Source organism: Erpetoichthys calabaricus, chromosome 12 (genome assembly GCF_900747795.2).
Source record: "Erpetoichthys calabaricus chromosome 12, fErpCal1.3, whole genome shotgun sequence".
Classification (NCBI taxonomy): Eukaryota; Metazoa; Chordata; class Cladistia; order Polypteriformes; family Polypteridae; genus Erpetoichthys; species Erpetoichthys calabaricus.
Genome location: NC_041405.2, coordinates 161,159,878 through 161,187,752, shown reverse-complemented (window position 1 = coordinate 161,187,752; position 27,875 = coordinate 161,159,878). Strand labels below are relative to the sequence as shown.

General features: G+C 42.5%; 1 protein-coding gene across 2 annotated transcripts in view; it reads left to right on the top strand.

The window, feature by feature from the left end:
• csnk1g2b (casein kinase 1, gamma 2b) overlaps positions 1–27,875 on the top strand; it is a 193,804-nt gene that overhangs the window by 59,779 nt on the left and 106,150 nt on the right. For both annotated transcript variants that reach the window (XM_028816647.2, XM_028816646.2), the window contains exon 2: positions 6,912–7,559. In XM_028816647.2, the coding sequence (XP_028672480.1) occupies positions 7,338–7,559 (222 nt within the window). In that variant the 5' untranslated portion in view covers positions 6,912–7,337. The remainder of the gene's footprint in view (positions 1–6,911; positions 7,560–27,875) is intronic.

The following is a 27,875-nucleotide window of genomic DNA, read 5'->3' as shown; positions in this document are numbered from 1 at the left end:
CAGCTGTATGTATCAATAGCACCTGATGACCCTAAATCTCTTGATTCGCTAACACAATGTCTAACCTGTATCTCAGAATGGATGAATAGTAACTTTCTCAATTAAATAAAGAAAAAACCGAAATCTTAGTGATTGGCAATAATGGATACAGTGAGGCTATTAGAAATAAACTGGATGCATTAGGATTAAAGTCAAATCGGAGGTAAAAAGCTTAGGGGTAACCGTTGATTGTAATCTGAATTTTAAATCGCATATTAATAAAATCACTAGGACAGCATTTTTTCACCTAAGGAACATAGCAAAAGTTAGACCTCTTATATCATCGAAAGATGCAGAGAAATTAGTTCATGCGTTTGTCTTTAGTCGACTAGATTACTGTAATGCACTCCTCTCAGGACTACCCAAAAAAGACATCAATCGTTTGCAGTTAGTGCAGAATGCAGCTGCTAGAATCCTTACCAGGAAAAGAAAATCCGAACACATTTCTCCAGTTTTGATGTCACTACACTGGTTACCTGTGTCATTCAGAATTGACTTTAAAATTCTGCTTATGGTTTTTAAAGCTTTAAATAATCTCGCCCCGTCTTATATATCGGAATGTCTGACACCTTATATTCCAAATCGCAACCTCAGATCCTCAACTGAGTGTCTCCTTAGAATTCCAAGAGCAAAACTTAAAAGAAGTGGTGAGGCGGCCTTCTGCTGTTATGCACCTAAAATCTGGAATAGCCTGCCAGTAGCAATTCGCCAGGCTAATACAGTGGAGCACTTTAAAAACTACTGAAAACACATTACTTTAACATGGCCTTCTCATAACTTCACTGTAATTTAATCCTGACACTCTGTATATCCAATTCATTATAATAACCATTCAAAATCTGTACTAACCCCTACTCTCTCTTCTGTTTCCTTTTCCGGTGTCCTATTGGTGGTGGCTTGTGCCACCACCATCTACCCAAAGCACCATGATGTTCCAACAATGATGGATGGATTAAAAGCCAGAAGTCTGTATAACCATCAGCATCAAGTGACTCCGTGAGAACCCTAACTACAAAGAGGACTATTTCATTTATGTTAGGTAGAATGCCCAAAGGGGACTGGGCGGTCTCGTGGCCTGGAACCCCTACAGATTTTATTTTTTTCTCCAGCCTTCTGGAGTTTTTTTTTTGTTTTTTCTGTCCACTCTGGCCATCGGACCTTACTCCTTCTTATGTTAACTAAGGTTGTCTTATTTTAATTTCTTATTTGTCTTTTATTCTTCTTTTCTTCATTATGTAAAGCACTTTGAGCTACTTTTTGTATGAAAATGTGCTATATAAATAAATGTTGTTGTTGTTGTTGATGAAGTCAAAGGAATTGTCTGTAGACCTCCGAGACGGGATTGTCTCGAGGCACAAATCTGGAGAAGGTTACAGAAAAATTTCTGCTGCTTTGAAGGTCTCAATGAGCACAGTGGCCTCCATCATCCGTAAGTGGAAGAAGTTCAAAACCACCAGGACTCTTCCTAGAGCTGGCCAGACATCTAAACTGAGCGATCGGGGGAGAAGGGCCTTAGTCAGGGAGGTGACCAAGAACCTGATGGTCACTCTGTCAGAGCTCCAGAGGTCCTCTGTGGAGAGAGGAGAACCTTCCAGAAGGACAACCATCTCTGCAGCAATCCACCAATCAGGCCTGTATGGTAGAGTGGCCAGACAGAAGCCACTCCTTAGTAAAAGGCACATGGCAGCCCGCGTGGAGTTTGCCAAAAGGCACCTGAACAACAACAACAGCATTTGTTTATATAGCACATTTTCATACAAAAAGTAGCTCAAAGTGCTTTACATAATGAAGAGAAGAAAAATAAAAGACAAAATAAGAAATTAAAATAAGACAACATTAGTTAACATAGACAGGAGTAAGGTCCGATGGCCAGGGTGGACAGAAAAAACAAAAAAAAACTCCAGAAGGCTGGAGAAAAAAATAAAATCTGCAGGGGTTCCAGGCCACGAGACCACCCAGTCCCCTCTGGGCATTCTACCTAATATAAATGAAATAGTCCTCTTTGTAGTTCGGGTTTTTCACGGAGTCAGAAGGACTCTCAGACCATGAGAAAGACAATTCTCTGGTCTGATGAGACAAAGATTGAACTCTTTGGTGTGAATGCCAGGCGTCACGTTTGGAGGAAACCTGGCATCACGTTTGGAGGAAACCTGGCACCATCCCTACAGTGAAGCATGGTGGTGGCAGCATCATGCTGTGGGGATGTTTATCAGCGGCAGGGACTGGGAGACTAGTCAGGATAAAGGGAAAGATGACTGCAGCAATGTACAGAGACATCCTGGATGAAAACCTGCTCCAGAGCGCTCTTGACCTCAGACTGGGGCGACGGTTCATCTTTCAGCAGGACAACGACCCAAAGCACACAGCCAAGATATCAAAGGAGTGGCTTCAGGACAACTCTGTGAATGTCCTTGAGTGGCCCAGCCAGAGCCCAGACTTGAATCCGATTGAACATCTCTGGAGAGATCTTAAAATGGCTGTGCACCGACGCTTCCCATCCAACCTGATGGAGCTTGAGAGGTGCTGCAAAGAGGAATGGGCCAAACTGGCCAAGGATAGGTGTGCCAAGCTTGTGGCATCATATTCAACAAGACTTGAGGCTGGAATTGCTGCCAAAGGTGCATCGACAAAGTATTGAGCAAAGGCTGTGAATACTTATGGACATGGGATTTCTCAGTTTGTTTATTTTTAATAAATTTGCAAAAACCTCAAGTAAACTTTTTTCACATTGTCATTATGGAGTGATGCGCTGTGAATATTTTCCGGATGCGCTGTATGTCCGCTAACCAGCCAGAAGTGCTCCTTTTTTATTCATGCAGCTGCAGAGTCCAATGTATTCAGCTTTACTTTTATAATAATTGTTCAATATGTTATTAATTTGATTTGATTTATTGTTGTTGGTTCTTTAATGTACATAATATAAAAATATAAATAATTGCCTTGCGGTTTACTCCTCAAATATCCGTCCCCCTTAAGTATATGAGAAAGTCAAGGGGAGATCACATGTGATTTTTGTTAAATAAATAAAGACACCGTGGAATCTGTTGGGTGTTGTTTCATACCTGAGGTTACATTTAAATAATTTTAGAACCTGGTAAGGGCAGGGTGTGTTGTTTTTTTTTTTTGTTTTTTTTTTTTTTTATTATAATAATAATAATTCTTTGCATTTACATAGTGCTTTTCTCACTACTCAAAGCGCTCAGCAATTGCAGGTTAACGGCCCAACAGAGCAGAGTCCCTATTGGCATTTACAGGATTCGAACCGGCAACCTTCCGATTGCCAGTGCAGATCCCTAGCCTCAGAGCCACCACTCCGCCAAATTTGTCTTATGTCTTGATACATAAGACCGTACAAATGTAAGAGGGGGGTACTTTCTTTTTCACGTGACTGTACACTAGATATTTATCTGGAATACGAGGGTAAATCCAAAAGTAAAGGTGATTTGAAAATCCCGCAGTAACCACAATGGACAGAAGCTGACGCAGTTCAACACGTTTTGTGATGGTAAGGACGAGGTGTTTGTTTCGTTTTTTATGTCATGTCTTGACACACAGGACCATACGACTGTAAGAGGGGGTACTTTCTTTTTCACATGACTGTAACTGTATTATCCATTTTTGCTGGGTTAGTTATGTACGTTTTCATAGCATGGAAGAGCATGGTGTCCCACCAGAAACTAGTAATGTCCTGGACTATGAAGTGAAGTGTCAGAAGGGGTAGCTGGATGGTCGCCGTGCCCCTCGGACATTTTCATGTTTTATTGTTGTACAACACCGAATCCCAGTGGGTTTAGTTTGGCGTTTTACTCACTGATCAACAGACAGAGGCTCTTTAATAGCAAAGTGAAAACTGATCTGTGCCAAGTGGTCTAAATGACTAATACAGAACACATAACTGATGGCAGCCTTCAAGTCCGTATTTAGTAGCTCTGTGCTCTCAGTCTGTTCGCTCTGCAGTTTCCCACCCATTTGCTCAGGGTCCGTCAGGTGTAATGGAGGTTGTGAGTGGACACATCCAAACGCACATTCTCAATTGGACGGACGTCTGGGCCCTCCCTCTGACTCGCCAGCTCCAGGACGTTTACTTTGTTGTTTTTGAAGCCATTCCCGTGTACCTTTTGGCTTTTGTACAAGTCTTCTTCCAAGGCTCAGGTTTCTTGCCGATTTGCATCAGGTGTTCCCCCTGTTTTGCTGTATCCATTTTTCCCTGACGAGACATTCAGGGCCTTCTGTAGAGAAGCAGCCCTACAGCCTGATGATGATGATGTCACCACCATTATTCACAATGGGGATGGCATGCTTTTGATAACGTGCTGTATAAAATGGTTGCATTTTCATCTCATCGCACCATAGAACCTTCTGGCTGAGTTCAGTGTCTCCCATGTGACTTCTTTGGAGTGGTCCTGCATGTTTTTGGTTTTTGTTTCCCCTCTCTGCCATTTTCCCATGAAGCTGTGATGGGTGAACACTCGGGCACAGTTGTCATCTGCACAGTTAGCCGCCGTAGCTTGTGACTACTTCAGAGTTCTCCGGGACCCCCTGGTGGCCTCCCTCACTTTTTGTGGACGTCCCACTCTAGTAGACTTCTAGCTGTGTGTGCCATTCTCGTTCTTCATGGTGGACGTAACTGGATGTTCAGTGACATGGAGATTTTCTTGCCTGCATCCCCTGACTTGTTTGTGGTCTTTTGTCAGCATTTTGTAGGTTAGGCCACCATACTCCGTCATCACAAGCTGGATCTTCAGATTGGTGGTGTGTGATAATGATTATTAAAAAAAAAAAAATACACATCTGACAAATGTTTAAAATGGTGTTATACCCATAATATGAAAAGTTGCTCATGTTACTGTGTGAAATTGTGATTGAAATCATGTTATGCTGTCATCATTGGAAAGCAGACTCCATGTCTTTAAAAAAAAAAAAAAAAAAATTAGGCACGGACCAGAAATGCTGATTCCAGACACGGAGAGTCTCACCCGGCGTGTTGCCTTCTGGGGGGCACAGGTCAGGTGGGAGACCTCCCTGGAAGGGTTTGCTAGGCTCTTGGCTAAAGTGAGGTTGGATCCAGTTGTCATTGTCCATGTTGGAGCAAATGACATACTTAAGTTGACAACATGACAAGCTGATTGAGACCAAGATCGTGTTTCAAAGGCATTGGGGTTTGCGAGTTTTTAGGTGACAGATAGACGATCCTTACAACTTTGTATATATCGATAAATAAAATGCACCACTGTTCTGTTACTACAGTTGGTGTTCAGCTTTGTCAGTACTGGATCAGAAAACAAACATTTGAAAATATTACTGTTAGCGCATACTTTTGTTTTCCCTAGTTTAGCAGCAGTTTCCAAGTATAAAGTAATGTTCAGATTTCACACAAACACAGATTCTATCACATTTGAGAAGTTATGAAAAATTGACTGTCCTGCCTTTATTTATTAAATAATGAGGGTTTTTATTGGGGTACCCCCACCTCGAGTAGAGATTGCTGAAAAATGCCCTCAGGGTGTAATGTTTGTGGTCCGCCATCTGTTGGAATGACAAAAGCAACACATTTTGTTACAAAAAATATTTGTGATGCGCCTTCTGTTAGAATGACAAATGCATTTTATTGCTAAAAATGTTTGTGAGGTGCCATCTGTTGGAATGAGAAATGCATTGCATATATCTCTTAAATGTCATTTGGTATGGGATTTGTAATAGTGTGTGTGTGTGTGTTGAAATGATAAATGCAATGATTTTATTACTACATATGTTTGTGAGGAGACATCTGTTGGAATGACAAATGTAATGCTTTTTACTGTTATGGTTTATGATGCACCATCTGTTGGAATGACAAATGTAATGCTTTTTACTGTTATGGTTTATGATGCACCATCTGTTGGAATGACAAATGCAATGCATATGTCTCTGTTATATGTGGTCTAGGATTCACAATAACAGTGTCTTTTGGAATGTCAAGTGTAATGTGTTTTATTATTACAAATGTTTGTGGCCTCTGTTGGAATGAGAAATGCATTGCATATGTCTCTGTTATATGTCATTTGGTATAGGATTCGTAGTGTGTGTGTGTGTTGAAATGATTTTATTACTACATATGTTTGTGAGGTGACATCTGTTGGAATGACAAATGTAATGCTTTTTACTGTTATGGTTTATGATGCACCATCTGTTGGAATGACAAATGCAATGCATATGTCTCTGTTATATGTGGTATAGGATTCACAATAAGTGTCTTTTAGAATGTCAAGTGTAATGTGTTTTATTACTACAAATGTTTGTTGTGCCATCTGTTGGAAAGACAAATGCATAGTATTTTATTACTACAAATGTTTGTTGTGCCATCTGTTGGAATGACAAATGCATTTTATTGCTAAGAATGTTTGTTCCATCTGTTGGAATGGCAAATGCATTTTATTGCTAAGAATGTTTGTGATGTGCCATCTGTTGGAATGGCAAATGCATTTTATTGCTAGGAATGTTTGTGATGTGCCATCTGTTGGAATGAAAAATGTAATGCACTTTATTATGAAAAGTGTTTGTATTGCGTCGTCTGTTGGAATGATAAACGCAGTGAATTTTATTACTAAATGTTTGTGGTGTGCCATCTGTTGGAATGAAAAATACAATGCATTTTATTACTAGAAATGTTTGTACTGTGCTGTCTATTTGGAATGACAGGAACATTGTAGCCGGATGACGCACAAACACTTATCAATTTACTAAATGGATTAAATGAGAAAACTTTCATGGGCTGGAATACTCTTTTTCTAGGTGCTCTATATGTCCTGCAGGGTGTATTTGCTGTTCCTTTTGTGCTGCTAGAGATGTCTGTGACCTCTTGAGTTCATTTGTGCTTTTCTTTTTATTTTTAGGTTTCCTCCAAAGGGGATTCCTTTCCTGGATTGCTGCCTTGCTGCTTGCAGTGATCAACTGTCGTATACAATGAAAGCGCTCTGCCATACCAAAGACTGACTGGGGGGGGATGGAGGCAACGATGGGAGCAGCGAGGAGCTGCCAGGAGGTCCTTTGGTTGCAGTAGTTGCCAGTGGAAGGGAAAGGATGGTGCCCTGAGCGACTGGAGGCATACAAATCATTTTAAGGAAGATTCAGGGGCAAGAAGAGGACCTTCCTCACGTCTCCTCTGCTGTTCACAACCGACTGGTGGCGTGTTTTTTTTTTTTTTTTTCTTTTTTTTTTTCCCTTAATCACACTCACTCTGTCCTTCCCCTCACTTTCAGTGGATTTGTAATTTGCATGGCAGTGGTGTAATCGTGGAGAGGCCAGGGTATCACAAGCTTATGGATTTTGATAAGAAAGGGGGGAAGGGGGACGTGGAAGAGGGTAAAAGAATGTCTAAGGTGCCTGGCGGAAGAACTGGACATGCAGGCCGCAGTTCCAACTCGGGAGTTCTTATGGTTGGACCCAACTTTCGGGTGGGCAAAAAAATTGGCTGCGGAAATTTTGGAGAGCTGCGTCTTGGGAAGAACCTGTACACCAATGAGTATGTGGCGATCAAGTTGGTAAGGCAAAATTTCAATTTTTTCTTTTCATTTCTAAAGCTTTTCACTTTCCTAGGCATACATGAACTTGAGGAATAATACATCCCATAATAGATGAGACGAAGGTGGATGCTTTCAAATGCTACTTGCTAGGGCTATCAAGTTTGAATGTTCATATTAAAAATGTTGTGCTGTGTTGGAATATGAGTGTGCACCGTCAAGAACTGAGGAAACTGCAAAAATAGACATAGAATTTTTGAAAGTTATAAAAACCACTTTAAAATTTTCATGGCACATTAATATACGAGGGGGTACCCAAAAATAACCGGAATTTGCACCTTGTAGCAGTACTACTATCAGTTAAAACTGCATCTCCCAGCAGTCCCTGCAGGGGCTGTTGGGGTCAAAGGTGGTCAGAGGGGTTTACAATGAGGGCAGGTTTCCAAAGGAGAGAGGTGGTGTGTGTGGTGTTGTATTTTGCATTGCGTTTGCCTGTCGGACTGCCTTCTGTTAAGCCATATTTAGTCGCTGTGTCCTGGATTGTATTCGTTGTTGGGGTCTGGATCGTCTGTCTACCTGTGTGCTGAGGACTGATGGTGGATTCATGGCTTTCCTGCAAGTATAGGAGCGCTCCTGAACCGTCCATCCGTTTTCACCCTTAGTGTCTACCAGTAAGACTGTTTTTTTATAAAGATCTCTGGACTTACTCTCGTCATCTCTCGTTGCATCCGGTGTGGTATTCCATGCGGTGTTTGTGTTTATATGTTTATTGTAATATCACCGTAGGGGTACAGGGGTGGTATGATTTATATTTTTTAATTTCATTATATTCTTTAATTGTTGTTGTTCTCCAGTGTGCTTTATTTTTGTCTCTGTTTTTGAGTGTCTGCGGGCTGGGAACGTCCCTGGGATCCTCTATAAAAAAAAGAAATAAATCACTGTAATCTTGACGGTGTGAATCTTAGCAGCAGACACCGGACCGCTACAACCTGGTGTGCAATCTTGACTTATTTGCGAATTTCACCGCTAGGTGTAGTACGCTCACCGCTATTCTGTGGCCATCTGCCGAGTGGTGCTGCTCTGTGTTGTTAACGTGGCGTTCATTTCCTTGGTGTTTATTAACCCTTAAACCGCCACACACTTGGGGGGGTTAATGCACCCCTGGATGCCAAATGCTTTTTTGCTGCACTTTTTAAGTAAACGTCACAATTCACAAAGTAAAAGTGAAATTTTAATGGAACACTTTTTTTTTTTCATGCAAAGAGCATCACAATTACTGCAACGCTGATCATTTTACACACTGCCAATGAACTGTAAAAATTATTTAAAAAAACTACTGCAACAATCTATTATTTTATGTATAAGGTACTGTACAACTGACGCCATTGATGAAATTCAGTAAATCACCAAGCCTACTGCGCTTGAACTGGCTGCGTGCACACACACAGAGGCCAACGCTGGCAGGCTAGTGTAGTGCAGCGGCTCAATCCCAGAGACAGTGAGGCTGCAGTGCCGTAGGGGGGCGCCAGTGGTCACGAGCTGGCTGCTCAACGAATATACGCCACGGACTGATCAGCTCCGGCGTGCTGGCAAATTGCTCTGTGAAGCGACTATAGGCAGTTGCGGCGTTCAATGAATATATGTCACCGACTATACTCGGCCCCTGCGTGCTGGCAAATTGCACTGGGAAGCAACTTTAACGGGTTGTGGAGTTCAATGAATGTACGTCTCCGAATATACTTGGCTCCGGCGTGCTTCCAAATTGCACTGGAAACCGACTTTAGCCGGTGGTGGCGTTCAACGAATGTACAGTGGACCCTTGACTTACGAACTCAATTCGTTCGCGAGGGCTGGTTGTAACTCAAGTTGGTTGTAATTCAAGACTATTTTTCCCATAAGAAATAATGGAAATGCCCTTAATGTGTTCCGAACCTCCCACAGCAACACTTACTTAACTTTTGTATTAAAAAAAGTTAAGTATAATGTGCATAATAGAAGGGGCCTGAGTTGCCTCGAAAGCTTGCATATTGTAATCTTTTTAGTTAGCCAATAAAAGGTGTCATTTCGCTTGGCTTTTCTCTCCAAAAACACCAATAATTTTTCTAATGTACTAACCAAAAAGTTATATAAAGTGCCTAGCCTACCAGAAACAACAATTTCATACTGTACTCACCATTTAAGTTGACATCTTTGGCTTGCAGGAAGGAAGGAAGGAGGAGAATGAAATGGAAGGTGGTTATTGTTTTGGAAGGAGTTTCCTTATACAAATCTTTTTTGTAAAATTGTCAAGATGGTGGATTTCGACACATGCTGTACATATTAGCGAGATCGGTCACAACGAACGGCCACTCTCATATTTCCACACAATTTCCTTCTTCGTTTCAATTGTGATCGCTTTCTTTACCTTTGTTACCTTCCTTAGCAATTATCGAAATAAATTATATAAATCACTGCACTGACCGAAATTACGTCCACAAACCACATGTATCTGGGCTCCGACTGAAGCTTACAAACGCTCTCAGCTGTTTGTTTAAAATTGCACAAGCGGATACACGTGACCGCATTCGGGTCATAATGCAAGATGTTGGTCGTAATTCAAAACAAAAACTTTGGTCGTAAAGCAAGTTGTTCGCATGTCAGGCCGGTCGTATATCAAGGGTCGACTGTACTTTGCCAAATATACTCGGCTCTGGCGCGCTGGCAAATTGCATTGGGAACCGACTATAGCCAGTCCCAGCAGTTTAAGGGTTAAACGTGTTGTTGCGATTTTTGTGATGGCTGATCATAAAGAAGAGAGAGTCCGCATTCAGTTTAGTTGCTGAAACTGCTTTTTAAAGAGGAAGCTTTCCGTAAACCGCAGGTCTACGAGTGGTTTTCGCGTTTCAACCGAGATCTGGCCAACCTTCCACAATTTAGGAATGACGAAAATCTCGAAAAAATTAGCAATGCAATTTACGGAGATCGTCGTCGGAATATGGAAGAGATTTCTGAATTGACTTTCTGCGTCTCGGAGTTCTTGCCACCTTCCCCTACTCACCTGTTCTTTGCTCCATGCGACTTTTTCTTGTTCCCGCATATGAAAAAAGAACTAAAAGGAAAGCGTTTTTGTACCGTGGAGGAAGTCAAAAGAAAAATCACTTGCAGGCCTTGGACAAACGTTCCTCTTCAGCGATTCCAAAAATGTTTTCCACCAGTGGGAAAACCGTTGGGGACGAGTGCATTCATTCGCATGGAGAGGACTCTGAAGGAGACTAAAGTTTCAGGAAGTGAAAATTATTAAAACCATTTTTTTTTTGTTCCATTCCGGTTATTTCTGGGTACCCCCCTCGTACACAATGATTGTGAGCAAATAACTTTCTTTAATTTCACTTTTGAAAGTACAGAAACTTGACTTTTGATTTATGATCTGATATAGTATTGTAATTCTTAAATGAAAGCAGCGTGGACTAAGGTATCAGTACCCTGAGTTTTATATTTTGGAGCACAGCCTTTGGGGACATGAACTGCTGTCAAGTGCTTTGTGTGGCCCCCAGTGAGATTTCCACTCTCCTCTTTTTGAGTCCTTTCCGGTTTGATGGCTGCCTTCTCCCAAGTGCGACTTTCAGTACTTTGCACAGATGCTTAATGGGTTTCAGATCAGGCCACGTCCTGTGTTTTCTTCTCCTTTATTCTTTTTGAGGTCTCTTTTGGGTCATTATCTGTCCCGGAGGACCCCCGGCCTGCAACTGAGATGCATCTTTCTGACCCTGTGCAATACGTTTCACTCCAAAATGGTCTTCTGATTTTATTGTGCCCTGCACAGATTCAAGGAGGCAGCAAAGCAACCCCAGAGCACCATCAATGTTTCATGGTAGAGATGGTGGTCTCCTCTATGAAAGATCTTTGAGCATTGAGTTGGAGTGATTCACCTCAACGCTCTCCTTTTGTTCGTTTTCCTCTGGGCTGTGGCTTGTCCGCGTGCATTTTGGCAAACTCCAGTCAGTATTTTTCTGCTTCTCTCTTTGAAGTGGCATCTTTCTGGCTACCATGGAGCCCATTTTCTTGCAACAGTGATACACCTTGAGCTAGCATGAAGGTCAGCGTGGATCCGTTCTGAAGGTCTTCCCGGTTCTTTCTCCATCTTTCTTTTTGGATCCTTTCCCTCTTGTGGCCACATTCAGGGATGTTGCCTACAGTCCCATGGCCTTCCTTACACTACAGTAATAAACAGTGGGGTGCAGGAATGCCATGCTTTTTGAAGGTGGCCTTCTAGTCTTTATTTTGATTCTCTCTTTCTGACCTCCTCTAAAGGGTTCTTACGTAGTACACCAGTACTGAAAACATTTCCTAAAAGCCCCATTTTGAAAGCGCTACCATACCAGCATTTTAGGAATGTTGGCACCTGAAGTAGTTCTGAAAGTCCTTGTGCGCAGATCTTTTGTTCTTCCACTCTCCTCAATGATACAGACCCCCCTGCCGCTTTGAACAAAGTAGAGCAGTGCTTTGTAAGCTGTGGGTTAAAGATGCGTTTGTGGGGTTGCCACATGATTGTGCCATAAAATTCCAAAAGTTCATCCCAGTGTCACATGATGTGCCTGCAGTTTATTGTACTTTATAACGTGGTCGTATGTGAAACAACACCACTGATGCGTCACAGAGAGCTTTCATATCTGGGATATGACAATATAACAAGTGTTATAATAACGACACAAAAACATTGTAAAGGTTTGGGGCAGCCACCCGTATAATGTGCCTTGGCTGCAAAAAGGGTTTGAAATAATTGAGATATTCACAAGACTGAGTCCAAAACAAAACTGATGATGTCGAGGCAAGATGGTGGCTTTGAAGGCCAGTGTAGGAAGTGACGTCATCGGGGCAGGAACCGGAAATGATATCTTCAGGGACCCGCAATTGACGTCATTGGAGGCGCCGGAACCAGAAATAACGTCATTGGAGGCGGCGGAACTGTGCAGGATTTCCTGAGAATGATCTGCAAGGGATTGAGAAAGACTGTTAGTGCATCTCGCCGCCCTCTGGTCTGTCGTGGAATTACTATTACTCAGACCGTTTAGCTGTCTCCTACTCACACGTGTGTGACACAAGTTTTCCTCAGCTCTCATCTCCCAACCTGTTCTTTTGTCACATAGGATCCTGTGGTGACCTTCTTTCCACCTTTATTTTCTTTATCGTGTAGACTGAAATGCCTCAAGTCCCCTATGCTTAGCCCCCTGTGCTCTGATCCACTGCTTCAGTTCAGCCCTTCCTCTCTCCTTCCCTACTTTACCCCTATAACCTCAGGCAATTAGAGTTAACACCTTCAGGAGAAAGAGCTACACTTCTAACTGCGTATTGTGCTCTAGGTAATACATTTTATTATAACTAGCACCGTGCAAGCAAATAGAATGTGGCATTGTAAACCAAAACCATACCACCGGATAATGCGAAATGAGTGCTTCCAGGTGGTTCAATAATTTTCGGTTGCATTTGATTCTTCCTGGTCAGCTTATCATCTGCACAGGTTCCAGGCAGCCTGTTTTCTTCAGGATGTGACATGGTAACGAGAGGGGAGGCTTTTGCGTGCCTCTCTCTTTATTGTCCCTGTGTAGCTCCTGACAAACACCCACCTTACCCGGCCATCGACCAATGGAATAGCTCGGGCACTGACCTCCAAAGTCATTTTGTTTTTTCTCAGCATCCTTCAAACAAACAACAAAGCAAGGAAATGTGAGTCATTAAGTCATAAAACCTGCCCTTCTCTGTCACAGGTGGCCTGACAATTCAGTCACAGAAAAGAGCATTCTGAAGATTTTGGAGGTAGAGAAGAAAAACCTTACAGTAATTCTAGTTCTACAAAAAAGACATGCCAAATATTTATCATCTTCTATGCAACATATCATTGTACCCCACCTTTTAGACATTGTCTGAGAAGACTGACAGCTAAGACACGTATAAGAAAAGGATAGCTGGGAGGAACTGAGAGACAAACTCGTGAGGTGAAGAATTGACAACGAAAAAAGTCCAAATTAGCAGGCGTAGAAGAGTTGCTTTCCATGATGCTTGCTGTGCTGCTTACCTGTATACATCTAAATTGTGTTTTGTAAAGTTTGAATGCTGTATACATGCATAAAAAGCTAAAATGTATTTACCGGTCGCTTCAGTTTTACAATAAACACCATTTACCATCGTGGAGAAGAATTCGGAGCTCCAAAAAAACCACATTGTAAATAACTCAGTTGACAGCCTCTGATGAGCGCTCGTTACTTAAAACATAATCTGCTCAGTAAGGAGGAGCGCATTCTGCAGGAAAATTAATAAAAAAGGCCCTCAACAAAGTGAATGAGAGCAGAATGCAGCCGAGCTCACAATATTACAGAACAGAGAGCGACATGAAAGGACAGTGCGGCAAAGCTATAAAGATAGATAGATGTGTGTGTGTGCTTCTCTATCTATTATATAGTGCCTTTCATATCTATCTATCTGTCTGTCTATCTATTATATAGTGCCTTTCATATTTAGCTATCTACAGTATCTCACAACAGTAAGTACACCCCTCACATTTTTGTAAATATTTTATTACATCTTTTCATGAGACTACACTGAAGATATGACACTGACACAATGTCAAGTAGTCCGTGTCCAGCTTGTATCACAGTGTGAATTTGCTGTCCCCTCAAAATAACTTGACACACAGCCATTAATGTCTAAACTGCTGGCAACAATAGTGAGTACACCCCTAAGTGAAATATGTCCAAATTGTGTTCAATTAGCCATTTTCCCTCCCCGGTGTCATGTGACTCGTTCGTGTTACAAGGTCTCAGGTGTGTTAAATTTGGTGTTCTCGCTCTCACACTCTCTCATACTGGTCACTGGAAGTTCAACCTGGCAGCTCATGGCAAAGAACTCTCTGAGGATCTGAAAACAAGAATTGTTGCTCTACACAAAGATGGCCTCGGCTATAAGAAGATTGCCAACACTCTGAAACTGAGCTGCAGCGCGGTGGCCAAGACCATACAGCGGTTTAACAGGACAGGTTCCACTCAGATCAGGCCTCGCCATGGTTGACCAAAGAAGTTGAGTGCACGTGTTCAGCGTCATATCCAGAGGTTGTCCTTTGAAAATAGACATATGAGTGCTGTCAGCATTGCTGCAGAGGCCAGCCTGTCAGTGCTCAGACCGTACGCCCACCGCACACTGCATCAAATTGGTCTGCATGGCTGTCGTCCCAGAAGGAAGCCTCTTCTAAAGATGATGCACAAGAAAGCCCGCAAACAGTTTGCTGAAGACGAGCAGACTATGGACGTGGATTACTGGAACCACGTCCTGTGGTCTGATGAGACCAAGATCCAGTTATTTGGTTCAGATGGTGTCAAGCGTGTGTGGTGGCAACCAGGTGAGGACTACAAAGACAAGTGTGTCTTGCCTACAGTCAAGCATGGTGGTGGGAGTCTCATGGTTTGTGGGTGCATGAGTGCTGCCGGCACTGGGGAGCTACTGTTCATTGAGGGCACCATGAATGCCAACATGTACTGTGACATACTGAAGAAGAGCAGGATCTCCTGGGCCACAGGGCAGTATTCCAACATGATAACGACCCCAAACACACCTCCAAGACCTGCTTTGCTAAAGAAACGGAGGGTAAAGGTGCTGGACTGGCCAAGCAGGTCTCCAGACCTAAACCCTATTGAGCATCTGTGGGGAAGGTGGAGGAATGCAAGGTCTCTAACATCCACCAGCTCTGTGATGTCTGTCATGGAGGAGTGGAAGAGGACTCCAGTGGCAACCTGTGAAGCTCATGTGAACTCCATGGCCAAGAGAGTTAAGGCAGTGCTGGAAAATAATGGTGGCCACACAAAATATCGACACTTTGGGCACAAATGCGACATTTTTCACTTAAGGGTGTACTCACTTTTGTTGCCAGTGGTTTAGACATTAATGGCTGTGTGTTTTTAGTTATTTTGAGGGGACAGCAAATTTACACTGTGATACAAGCTGTACACGGACTACTTTACATTGGATCAAAGTGTCATATCTTCAGAATTGTCCCATGAAAAGATAGAAAAAAATATTTACAAAAATGTGAGGGGTGTACTCACTTTTGTGAGATGCTGTATCTCTCCATCTATTATATAGTGCCTTTCATATCTATCCATCTATCTATTATATAGTGTCTTTCATGTTTGTCTATTATATAGTGCCTTTCATATCTATCTATTATATAGTGTCTTTCATGTCTGTCTATTATGTAGTGCCTTTCATATCTATCTATTATATAGTGTCTTTCATATCTGTCTATCCATTATATAGTGCCTTTCATATCTATCTTTCTCTCTATCTATCTATAGTACTAGGGTGTTGTACCGTGTTAGCCATTATGAATGTAGAGAAAAGCCAAGCAAAATGACACCTTTTATTAGCTAACTAGAAAGATTACAATATGCAAGCTTTCGAGGCAACTCAGGCCCCTTCTTCAGGCATCTATCTAGTATCTAGTATGTTTCCCCGCTGAGCTAGTTTTACAGATGTTGTTTGTTAAGAGCGGCGCTCCGATTGATGTGGGCTGCTTGTAATCCGCTCTCTTGCAAATGAACATAGCTAAACACTTTTTCTTTTCTTTTTAAACCGTGCTCTAACATTTGCGGTGCTTTCATTTAATATGGCGACCCCCTCTGGTTCTGTCACATTCAGCTCTAATCAGTGCATTAACGTGACCCTGGGTCAGTTCTGTGGCTCCTTAAAGAATTTCTTTCTTTTTGCTGTGCTGTGAATGTGCTGTCAGAGTCCAGCGTGGACCCCAATGGTTTTGAAAGCCCATAAAGCACATGGGAATGTGAGTATTCACAGGGTTCTGAGTTTTTCACTACACAGTCCCTTCGTGGAGTTTGCCGTCCGCCGATGCACACACACTCCGTATAGGTGAAGGGGATCCTTTTCAAAACAATGCAAAAACTCCACTGTGAATGGAAATCATTTTTGCTTTTCACATGACTGTCCAGTGTGGACGTAGCATCGGTCTGGGACAACATTCCCCTCCCTAAACCAAATCCCCCCCCCCCCCCCCCCCCCCCCCCATTCAACACACTTTAGACTCCTCGGTGGACAAACCACCATACCTTCTCTCTTCTTCTCTTCAACATGGTGTGGACTTTGCAAGGGACAACAAATTTCGATGCCCTGGAGAATTCAAAGGGAAGCTGTACCGTTGTAGCAAAGCAGGACGGCACGTGTGTTTATACGGCACAATAGGTGCAGCTCGTAGGCTAGTGGGTGTGTGAACTGGTTGGGTTGGTGACGGTAGAATGGAGTTGTGGGGTGTTGTGTTATTTGCTTCAGTACCATTTCACTACTGATACTTGGGGCCAAAAGCTGCTATTGATACCAAAGTGAAAGTTTTCCTACCGATCCGACACAGCTCCTGTGTATAACATGGAAATATAAACTACGAAAAAGTATTTGCCCCTTGTTTGTTTAGGTTTAAAGGGTCATTATTGTCACATTTACAAAGTAACTTGAAATTCTTACTTGCCACTTGTCAGTACTCCCCCACTGCCGTGATTACACGTTTAATCTCCTCTGTTTTTTTGTATTTTACACCATGAATGGCCTCAGATCTTTCAACCAAAGGGAGCTATGAGTGAACACACAGTACAGGTTTTAAATCGTTACTTTCTTAATTCAAGGTGTAAAGTTATCCAACACCCAAATTAAAATGTCATTGCCCCCCTAGTTTCACTTCTTGATTGCAGCAATAATCGCTAGCTAAACACTTCCTATAATTTGAAACGATTCTTTCACGTCACCCTGTAGGAATGTTCACCCTTCCTTCTTTGCAAAACTGCTTTAACTCGGACACATTGGCAGGTTTGTTCTCATTTCAGATCCTGCCACTACATCTGTATTGGGTTCAGGTCAGCCACTTCAAATCCTCCCAGCCATTCAGTTGTAGACCTGCTTTTATGTTCTTATGTCCTTGTCTTTGTCCTGCCCCCAGTGACACTTCAGCTTCAGGTCACAGACAGATGACTGGAACTGCTCCTTATGAATATTCTGGTCAGGTGAGAAATTCACAGTTCCTTCAGTAATGGCAAGTCTTTGGTGCACCTCTACACTATCACACTAGCACCTCCATATACTGTTGTAGGTCTGAAGTTCTTGATTTTGAACACCAGATATTTTGAGACCTGGGTTGCCCCAAGAGTTCTCCATTTGACTGGTCTGTCATTATTACAAAAAGCTTATCATCCAGATGTTTCTTTACAAGTGCAAGACAAACACTTGTGTTACTCTTCGGTAGCAATGGTGTCAACCAAGCACCTCTCCCATGAATGAGCCTCTTTACATTGTGAAGTCACAAACACTGACTTTAGCTGAGACGAGAGAGGCCTGCGGTTCTTCGGATGTTCCTCTGGGAACCTCTTTAACTTGAGTGAGTTGTTGCAGTGTCCTTGGGGATGTTTTGGCAGGCCATGATTTCCTGGAAAGATTCCCCTCTGTTCCAGATATTTCTCCATTTTGTTGTAACAGGGGTGTGGTGGAGCCCCAGAGCTATACTGTAGAATAGAATTTGTAACCCTTTGCTGATTGGGAAGCTGCTTCAACTTTTATTCCATGTCTCTCCTAGAATTTCGTTTGGATTTGCAGGTGCATCTCAATAAATTAGAATTTCATCAAAAGTTAATTTATTTCAGTAATTCAATTTAAAAAAGTGAAACTCTTATGTTATACAGCTTCATTGCACACAGAGCGATAGATTTCATGCTTTTATTTCTTTTCATTTTGCTGATTTTGATGATATTCTGATTTCTTGAGATGCACCTGTTTGAAATCAAGACTTTTTTCATCACATATTGAGAACATTATAGTGAAATGCTTAATTACAGAAGCACAAAATAAATTTAAATATTAAAAACAAAAAGCACTGCTTAATCACACTGGAGAACCTCTGGCATGGTAATAAGAGAGCTGTGGTCAGTAACAGCCTTGCAACATGTGGTCAGACCTGCCCAGTTGTGCCACAGGTTTACATATAAAGCCGTTAATCTTTGGACAGAGCAGGTCCAGGTTGTTGTGGGCACAAATGGAACATGCTGATGGATGTTTGTCCCTTCCCAAGTACCCTTTTTGAAGTCGCCAAGCCACGTCATAACACAAAGCAGGGACAGTACATGCTGAGGTGTGCAGAAGTTGCCAGCTTTCTGCAGAGTCAGTAGCTACAGACCACCAATAACAACATTTATTTCTATAGCACATTTTCATACAAAAAATATAGCTCAAAGTGCTTTACACGATGAAGAAAGAGAAAATAAGAACTAAAATAAGAGAACACTAATTAACATAGAATAAAAGTAAGGTCCGATGGCCAGGGAGGACAGAAAAAACAAAAAAAACTCTAGACGGCTGGTGAGAAAAATAAAATCTGCAGGGGTTCCAGGCCATGAGTCCACCCAGCTCCCTCTAGGCATTCTACCCAACATCAATGACCTCAATCAGTCCTCATGGTATTGAGGATTCTCATGGAAGGACTTGATGATGACAGTCATGTGGACTGCTGGTCTTTTAATCCATCAATGTAAGGACATCACGGTGCTTTGATTAGGTGATGGTGGCACAGGTCACCACCACAGAAAACCGGAATAAGAACAGAAGAGCGAGTACGGAATTTGGAGCCACCATGAATAATAATGATAATTAATTGATTATACTGAGCATCAGGATTTAACTAAGATGAAGTTATGAGAAGGCCATGTTACAGTAATGTGTTTTCAGCAGTTTGTTAAAGTGCTCCACTGTATTAGCCTGGCGAATTCCTATTGGCAGGCTATTCCAAATTTGAGGTGCCTAACAGCAGAAGGCCGCCCGCCTCACCACTTCTTTTAAGTTTATCTCTTGGAATTCTAAACAGACCCTCATTTGAAGATCTAAGGTTACGATTTGGAGCGTAAGGTGACCGACATTCCAATATATAAGATGGAACAGATTATTTAAGGCTTTATAAACCTTAAGCAGGATTTTAAAGTCAATTCTGAATGACACAGGTAACCAATGTAGTGATGCTCAGACTGGGGTGATATGCTCGGATTTTCTTTTCCAAGTTAAGATTCTAGCAGCTGCATTCTGCACTCGTTGCAAGCGATTGATGTCTTTTTTGGGTGGTCCTGAGAGGAGTGCGCTACAGTAATCTAGTCGACTGAAAACAAAAGCGTGTATTCATTTCTTAGCATCTTTCAATGTTCTAAAAGGTCTAACTTTTGCTATATTTCTTAAGTGAAAAAATGCTGTCCTAGTGATCTGATTAATATGTGATATAAAATTCAGGTCAAAGTCAACAGTTACCCCTAAATTCTTTACCTCCTTCTTGACTTTTAACCCTAATGCATTAAGTTTATTTCTAATAACCTCATTATATCCATTATTGCCAATCACTAAAATTTCAGTTTTAGAAACCGCTCAAGAACAGTGCAGTGTAGAGAGAGAGAGAGAGAGAGAGAGAGAGCTTCATGGAAACCGAGCAGCTGCAGCCGAGCCTCACATCACCAAGTGCAATGCAAGGCATCAGATGCAGTGGTGTAAAGCCCACCACCCGCCACTGGACTCGAGAGCAGTGCACACGTGTCCTGTGAAGTGACGAATCACGCAATCCGATCGGCGAGTCTGGCCAGGAGAACGGGACTTGCTTGACTACATTGTGTAAAGTTTGGTGGAGGGGGGATTATGGTGTGGGGTTGGGTTTGGCCCCCTTAGTTCCAGTGACAGGAACTCTTAATACTTACAGCATACAAGGCCATTTTGGAGAATTTCATGCTCCCTCACAACTTTGTGGGAACAGTTTGGGGATGGCAATACTACTGAGCACGCACCAGTGCACAAAGCAAGGTGTGTAAAGAAATGGAGGAGCGAGTTTGGTGTGGCTGCACAGAGCCCTGAGCTCAACCCGACAGAACACCTTTGGGATAAATTTGAGTGGAAACTGCGAGTGAGCCAACATCAGTACCTGACCTCACAAATGCCCTCGTGGTTAGAAATTCCCATTAACACACTCCTACGCAACAGAAGAGTTTAAGCTGTTAGAGCTACTAAGGGTGGGCCGACTCCATATTAAAGCCAGTGGTGAGGTCTGCAGTAGGAGTGACGGAGGTGGGATAATGTCAGGGATCGGCTCTGAGCACCATTTGCAATGGTGATGGACAGGAGTCCCCGTGGACTGTGATGTTTGCTGATGACATTGTGATCTGTAGTGAGAATAGGGAGCAGGTTGAGGAGACCATGGAGAGGTGGAGATATGAGAGGAGAGGAATGAAGGGTCAGTTTGACCACCAAGACAGAATACATGTGTGTGAATGAGAGGGAGGTCAGTGGAATGGTGAGGATGAGGGGAGTAGAGTTGGTAAAGGTGGATGAGTTTAAATACTTGAGATAAACAATACAGAGTAATGGGGAGTGTGGAAGAGAAGTGAAGAAGAGAGTGCAGGCAGGATGGAGTGGGTGGAGAAGAGTGTCAGGAGTGATTTGTGACAGACGGGTATCAGCAAGAGTGAAAGGGAAGGTCTACAGGATGGTAGTGAGACCAGCTGTGTTATATGGGCTGGAGACGGTGGCAAAGGAGACAAACATGGAGGTGGCAGAGTTAAAGATGTTAAGATTTGCATTGGGTGTGACGAGGATGGACAGGATTAGAAATGAGGACATTAGAGGGTCAGCTCAGGTGGGACGGTTGGGAGACAAAGCCAGAGAGGGTGAGATTGCGTTGGTTTGGACATGTGTAGAGGAGAGATGCGGAGTATATTGGGAGAAGGATGCTAAGGATAGAGCTGCCAGGCAAGAGGAGAAGAGGAAGGACTAAGCGAAGGTTTATGGATGTGGTGAGAGAGGACATGACGGTGATGGGGGTGACAGAACAAGATGATGAGGACAGAAAGATACGGAAGAAGATGATCTGCTGTGGCAACCCCTAACAGGAGCACCCGAAAGCAGAAGACTAAATTAAGAATGGGATGTCATTACAGGTCATGTGTGTGTAAAGGCAGGTGTCCCAATACTTTTGGCAGTTGTGTCTATTGAAACGGTGTGACCAGATGTTGCAGTGGCCAGTGTTTTTCATCAGTGGCGCAGGACGAGGATGTTTAAAGGAGATGATTGTGCTTTAACTTCACAGCACATAAAGGACTAAACAGGTTTGTAAAACAGAAAACGTCATTACAGGCTTCATCACTTGTTTTTAGCACTCGATGACTGATGATGATGCTCTCTCTCTCTCTCTCTCTCTGTTTTTTTGAGTACTCGAACAATGTCAGTGCGTTTTGCCAACAGAGAACTCCAGAAGACTACTTGTACATGTAAATGAAAAGTTTTTAAGGACCCAGGCCTCCTCCTGCCTGAAGCAGGTTAACTGTGTAAAGTTCATATAAGGTGAGGCTTACATTAACAGGATCGGCCGAGATCAGTCAGTGGAGTCAAATTGTCAATGATCTTTGGTCAGCTGTTTGAGGAGGTGACTAAGGAGGCAATAGAAAGGCCGGATAACTTCATGAGTTTTGTCTAAAATGATCTTTCATCTGAAGATCTGAAGCCAGTCATTGTGCCAAATATACAGAAACAAAGAATGTCAGAAAGGTCGCGAGGAGTTTTTTCACAGGTTCCTTCTTTATTTAAAACTAATGGACAAAATTATGAATTCAACACAAATAACAAAAGTGAAGAAGGCTGTTAAGCTCAAGTGTACCAGTTTGACTTTGCTTAAACTGCATGACCAGAATAACACCTTGAGGTTCACGGCCCTTTCCTTATCACCGTTTTGAGTTTGTTATTCTAAACACCACTGAAGTCATCACTAAGGTAGGCAAGGAATTTGTGCTTTGAAATGATTTCTGCCCATGTGTTGTGCTTCATTTGAAATGCATTGACCAGTCAGTAATGGCTGCTGTCACTGTGGCTGCTTGCTGAACCACTGCAGCTCTTGACATTGTAAATGCTGGTGACAGTGGAATCCAGGAAAAGAGGGCGTTGTGACTCGGGGTCCACCTCGTGCTAAATGACCCTGTGATATGGCAAGTGAATACCTTGGCATTCGCTGCCTGACTAATTGTTTTGTAAGCATTCCACCACCCACAGGTGTCACAAAAATTGTTTCACACAGTGTTGGGTCTCCATCTTTATCTTTCAGAATAAAAGATTAACACACACAGTGACATTTTTACCTTTGTTTTTTTTTTGGTCATGGAATTCACCCAGAAGTCAGTTTAAACTAACGTTTAGAAGAAACGCGGTACTGAACAGTAGTCATCTACAGCAAACAGATCAATGGTAGATTAGTAAAATAGATAATCGTGGAAGTCTGAATCAATAACTAACTTTACTGCTTAAGCCAAATGTGTAATATAAAACAGAGTTCCCATATATTCATGGATAAGTTCTCCCGCGGATAAGTTGGGGCTGGATTTTACCATATAATTTCTGGTATTTTATAACGTCGGTCGTATAAGTCGAATGCAGAAAACTCCCGCTATTGGTCCAAGAGATTACGATATGCTAACGCCCACCTGAGAGAGTCACCTCGGAGCACAATGCCTTTAATTTCTATGTGGGTGCAGCAGTGCACTGTATCAGCGTGTGCTCCTAACCTCTCTCCGTCTCTCTCTTGTGCCTACGTGACCTCACAGTAATACCCAAACTATTCCGAAGTGACGTTTGCACAGTTTTGTGTATCTCCCACCCTCCTACACCTTTATCGTAAGAGCAACCCTTGTCTGTGATGGAGAGTTTGATCAAAAGAAAATACAGTGGAACTTCGGGTCATGGACATCTCGGAACACGTACAAATAGGGTTACAGCCAAAAAAAGTTTGCCAAACTTTTGCATCTGTTCACGACCACACACTCGGGTGAGGAACAAGCCAGTTTCCCTTCCATTTCGTACGCGCCAATGATTTCCGCACGTGTTCAGTCTCTCCCTGTGCATTCGCTGTGAACTCTTTGTGCTCAATTTTGTTTCCCTTCCATTTCGTACGCGCCGATGATTTCCGCTCGTGTTCAGTCTCTCCCTGTACAGTACATTGTTCTCGGTCAGACGTGCATCGCGCAGAGGGACTTTACCTCAAAACTATAATCTCCTCTCCACCCAGCTTCCTGTTCACTTCCTTCATGCCAGAACTCGACTCATGCAAGGTTAGTTTTCTTGGTTGTTTATGGTTAGCTTTGTATAAATTATGGATTTTTCAAATTTTCATTTTTTTCCCTGTGTTTAAAACTCTTTAAATAAAGTGTTTACAACGAGCGGTTCGTAAGGCTGTAGCGTGAACTCTTGCAATGTTAGTTTTCTCTGTTGTTCAAGGTTTTCTCAGTGTTAGTCAATGTTTTTACATTTAGTTTACTATTACACTCTGCATTCTATGGTATAATTAACTATTAAAAAATAATAGTTAAAAATTAACTATTAAAATAACTATTAAAAAAAATAAATTTACATACGGTCTGGAACGGATTAATTGTATTTACATACAATCCTATGGGGAAATTACTTCGGGTCACGACCAAATCGGGTTGCGTCCAGAGTTTTGGAATGAATTACGGTCGTGCCCCGAAGTTCCACTGTATGAAGCTGGTTTTAAATTAAACGTCGTTGAAGTATCAAAAGAAATTGGTAACTGTGCTGCTACAACAAAATTTGTATTTGTAAAGAATTTTGGACAGCCATGGTGGAGTGGGGTTGGGTTGTGCATCCCCCGTTCAAAGTGAGCCGACAGGCACATAAATGTTAACTAAGTCAGAGGCCGGGTTGGCGGTCCCCTTTCAAAGTCCGTAGATGCAAACATATATTACAGTGGAATACCCCGTGCGGGACCCGTTAAGTTTAAACCTGACTGATGCCATTGGTCCCTGAATTTCTGAGATCCAAGGAAACCACGTCCTCCTCTACTTCTCTCTCTCTCTCTCTCTCCTTCCATTTCTGCTTTTAATAAAGCAACACCTGTGCTAAGCGGCAGAGTCGGAGCCAGACTGACTAAAAGTGAATTGTAATTTTAATGTGTTGAACTTTCTGATTTCACATCTGCTAATTCAATTCAATTTTTCTTCTCGCCTTATAGCCTCTTTTTTATATAAGTTTTGTCTTTTGTTTAGCGTTACTCAATGAATAATCTAACAAAGCCCCAGTGGCAGCTCTGCAGCCTTTAAACACCAAACTTTATTCTGAAGTAATCAGAACCACCACAGTTGATGTCAGGTGGTGTGTGATCTGGAAGGTGATTGGTTGAGCAAGTTGATCGTTGTTACTCTAAGGGACCAATCACATATCCAGATCCGTTATTACATTGATTTGATTTTAGTAATTGTACAAGATTTGTTTAAGTGTTATTTTCACTTTGAAGTTGAGAGTTCTAATGCATGAATAGAGCTGGAGGTAATTGTATTGAATTCATTGTCATTTCCAGGGTTTAATGGGACAAAGGATAAGCATCTTGACAGAGTACAACATTTATTTCTGTCACACATTGTCATACAAGTGATGGAGTGCAAAGTGCTTTTACATGATGAAGAAAGAGAAATAAATAAGATTTAAAATTAGGGAACACTAACAAAGAATAAAAGTAAGCAATGTTCCCTCTAAGCTGAGCGCGTGAGCAATCGCTCACACGAATTCAGAGCGTCACTCATACTTCCCGCACGATCGCTCATTCCGACGGCATCGCTCGTACTTATCGCATGATCGCTCGCTCCGACCGTCGGAGTTGGTGCTCATAAATTTTTGGCTTAAACAAAATGTCGCTCATAAACAATGTTTTTTGCTCACTATATGCTACTCCTTAGAGGGAACATTGAAAGTAAGGACCGATGGCCTGGGAGGACATAAAAAAAACAAAAAAAAAAAAAACTCCAGACAGCTGGAGGAAAAAAAAAATCTGCAGGGGTTCTGAGATCACGAGACCACCCAGCCCCCCTAACATCAATGATCTCGGTCAGTCCTCATGGTTTTCAGGCTTCACATGGAAGAACTTGATGATGATGGATAGATAGATACTTTATTAATCCCAATGGGAAATTCACATGATGACGGTCATGTGGACTTCTGGCCTTCAATCCATCAATGTAGGGACATCACGGGGCTCTGATCAGGTGGTGGTGGTGCAGATCACAGAAAACCAGAAAAAGAACAGCAGATAAAGTAGGGGCGAGTACGGATTACAGAGCCACCAGGAATGATAGTGATAATTAAATGCATATACAGAGCATCAGGATTAAACTAAAATGAAGCTCTGAGAAAGCCATGTTAAAGTAATGAGTTTTTAGCAGTTTTTTTTAAAGTGCTCCACCGTATTATATATAGGGTATAATAATAATAATGAATCCTTTACATTTATATTACGCTTTTCTCACTCCTCAAAGTCCTTTACACAGTGAGTGGGGAGCCACCTGAACCACCGCTAATATGTAGCATCCACCTGGATGATGGGGTAGAGTGGTAGCTCTGAGGTAGGGATCTGCACTGGTAATCTGAAGGTCGCCAGTTCAAATCCCGTAAACGCCACAAGTGACTCTACTCCGTTGGGCCTTTCAGCAAGGCCTGTACCCTGCAACTTGCTCCATCCTGGGTATGACGTTAATCTGCATCCAGCCCTTCATGTCGGCCCTGCAGGGGAAAACCTTTGGGGGGTTGGTGGCATAATTGGCACTCCAGCCACCATAAATAACCTTCCAGTGGTTCCATTCCATCTGAAGTAGTGTGATGCTGAGGTGTCACCCGTCCTGTGGCTGAACTCAGTCATACTCTGGGATCCTCAGTTGGTTTGTCATGTGGTGGGTGCTGCAATGTGCTGTATGGGCACCTCCTGCCAACCTCTCTCTCTGTCTCACACCTGGATGATGCAGCAGTGGCCATTTTTGTGCCAGTATACTCACCGCACATTAGCTGTGAGGTGGTGAAGGGGTGAGAGACAGACAGTTAGGAACAGGCGATGATTAGAATGACTAGACTGGGGTGCACAATTTTAGCCATGACATCAGGATACACCCTGCTCTATAGGAAGGATGCCCAAGGATCTTTTATGACCACAGAGAGTTAGGATTTTGAGTTTACGTCTCATTTGAAGGACCGCACCATTTTATTTGGCACCGTGTTCCCGTCCCTCCTCTGGGGTATTGGGATCTACATCGGACCACTGGGTTAGTACCCCCTGCTGGCCTTACCAGTAGCAACCCAAGCTTTCCTAGATGGTATGAGCATTTTGTATTACGAGACGTTGCCCGTTTTTTGGCAGCCTTTCTTGACGTTCCAGCACAGGCCTGTAATCCAGCACTTCACAGCCTTGCAATGTTGTAGGCATCTTTCTCTGTGCAGTCCCAACGCTGAACATCCGCCTCTCTGTAATAACATTTCCACATGAGCCTCGTCTCCAGCAGGAGGAGATTCTGTGACCTTTTAGCCTTGAAGGGATTGTTTGCAAGTCTCGGCTCTTGGAATTGAAGATTGCAAGTCACATAACCGCTCATTGTGGTTGTGTGAAGCTGAGCTGGTGCCGGAGATATTTTTGCATGTAGGCCGTTTTGGCAAACCACCATTTTATGTTCTGCCAGCAGCCAGAAAAAGAACAAGAAAGTGGTTTGTCTGCAGGTCCACTTCTCTGCCAAAGGGAGATGCTTGTGCGTGAGCTGCTGTTTCACATTTTAGTTTTATTGATTCTGCTGCAGCTCACTTGAGGAACATTAAAGGACAAACTTCTCTGTTTAGTTTCATGTTGATGTTTGAATTCTTAAGAGCTCGATTGTGTGGTTTTGTCTTTTTTTTCTTTTTAAACTATGTAATGGGGTCCACACCTATCCACCCCAACACGCCCAAGCAGTGAATTTTCAAGTTTTGTGGAGCTGGACATCACTTTATATTGTTAGAGATAAACACGTCTCCATTGTCTTGTCCTTTGCCAGTTTTGATGGCTTTGTTTCTCCTGTCGTAGACCTACAAAAAATCCACTAAGACAGAAATGTGTTAATAATCAAATGCTAAAATACTACAAGATTTTCATTTAGCTTTTAAAACTGGATGAGATACAGGCCGTTCAGTCCATCAAAGCTCACCAATCCTGTCTACTTAATTCTACTTTTAAAAAAAAAACAAAACATCAAGTCGTGTTTTGAAAGTCCTTAAAGTCCTACTGCCCACCACGCTTCATGGTCACTTATTCCATGTCTCTGTGATCCTCTTCTTCTTTCAGCTGCTTCTGTTAGGGGTTGCCACACCAGATCATCTTGTTCCATCTCTTCCTGTCCTCGTCATCTTGCTCTGTCACCCCCATCACCTGCATGTCCTCTCTCACCACATCCATAAACCTTCTCTTAGACCTTCCTCTCCTCCTCTTGCCTGGCAGCTCTATCC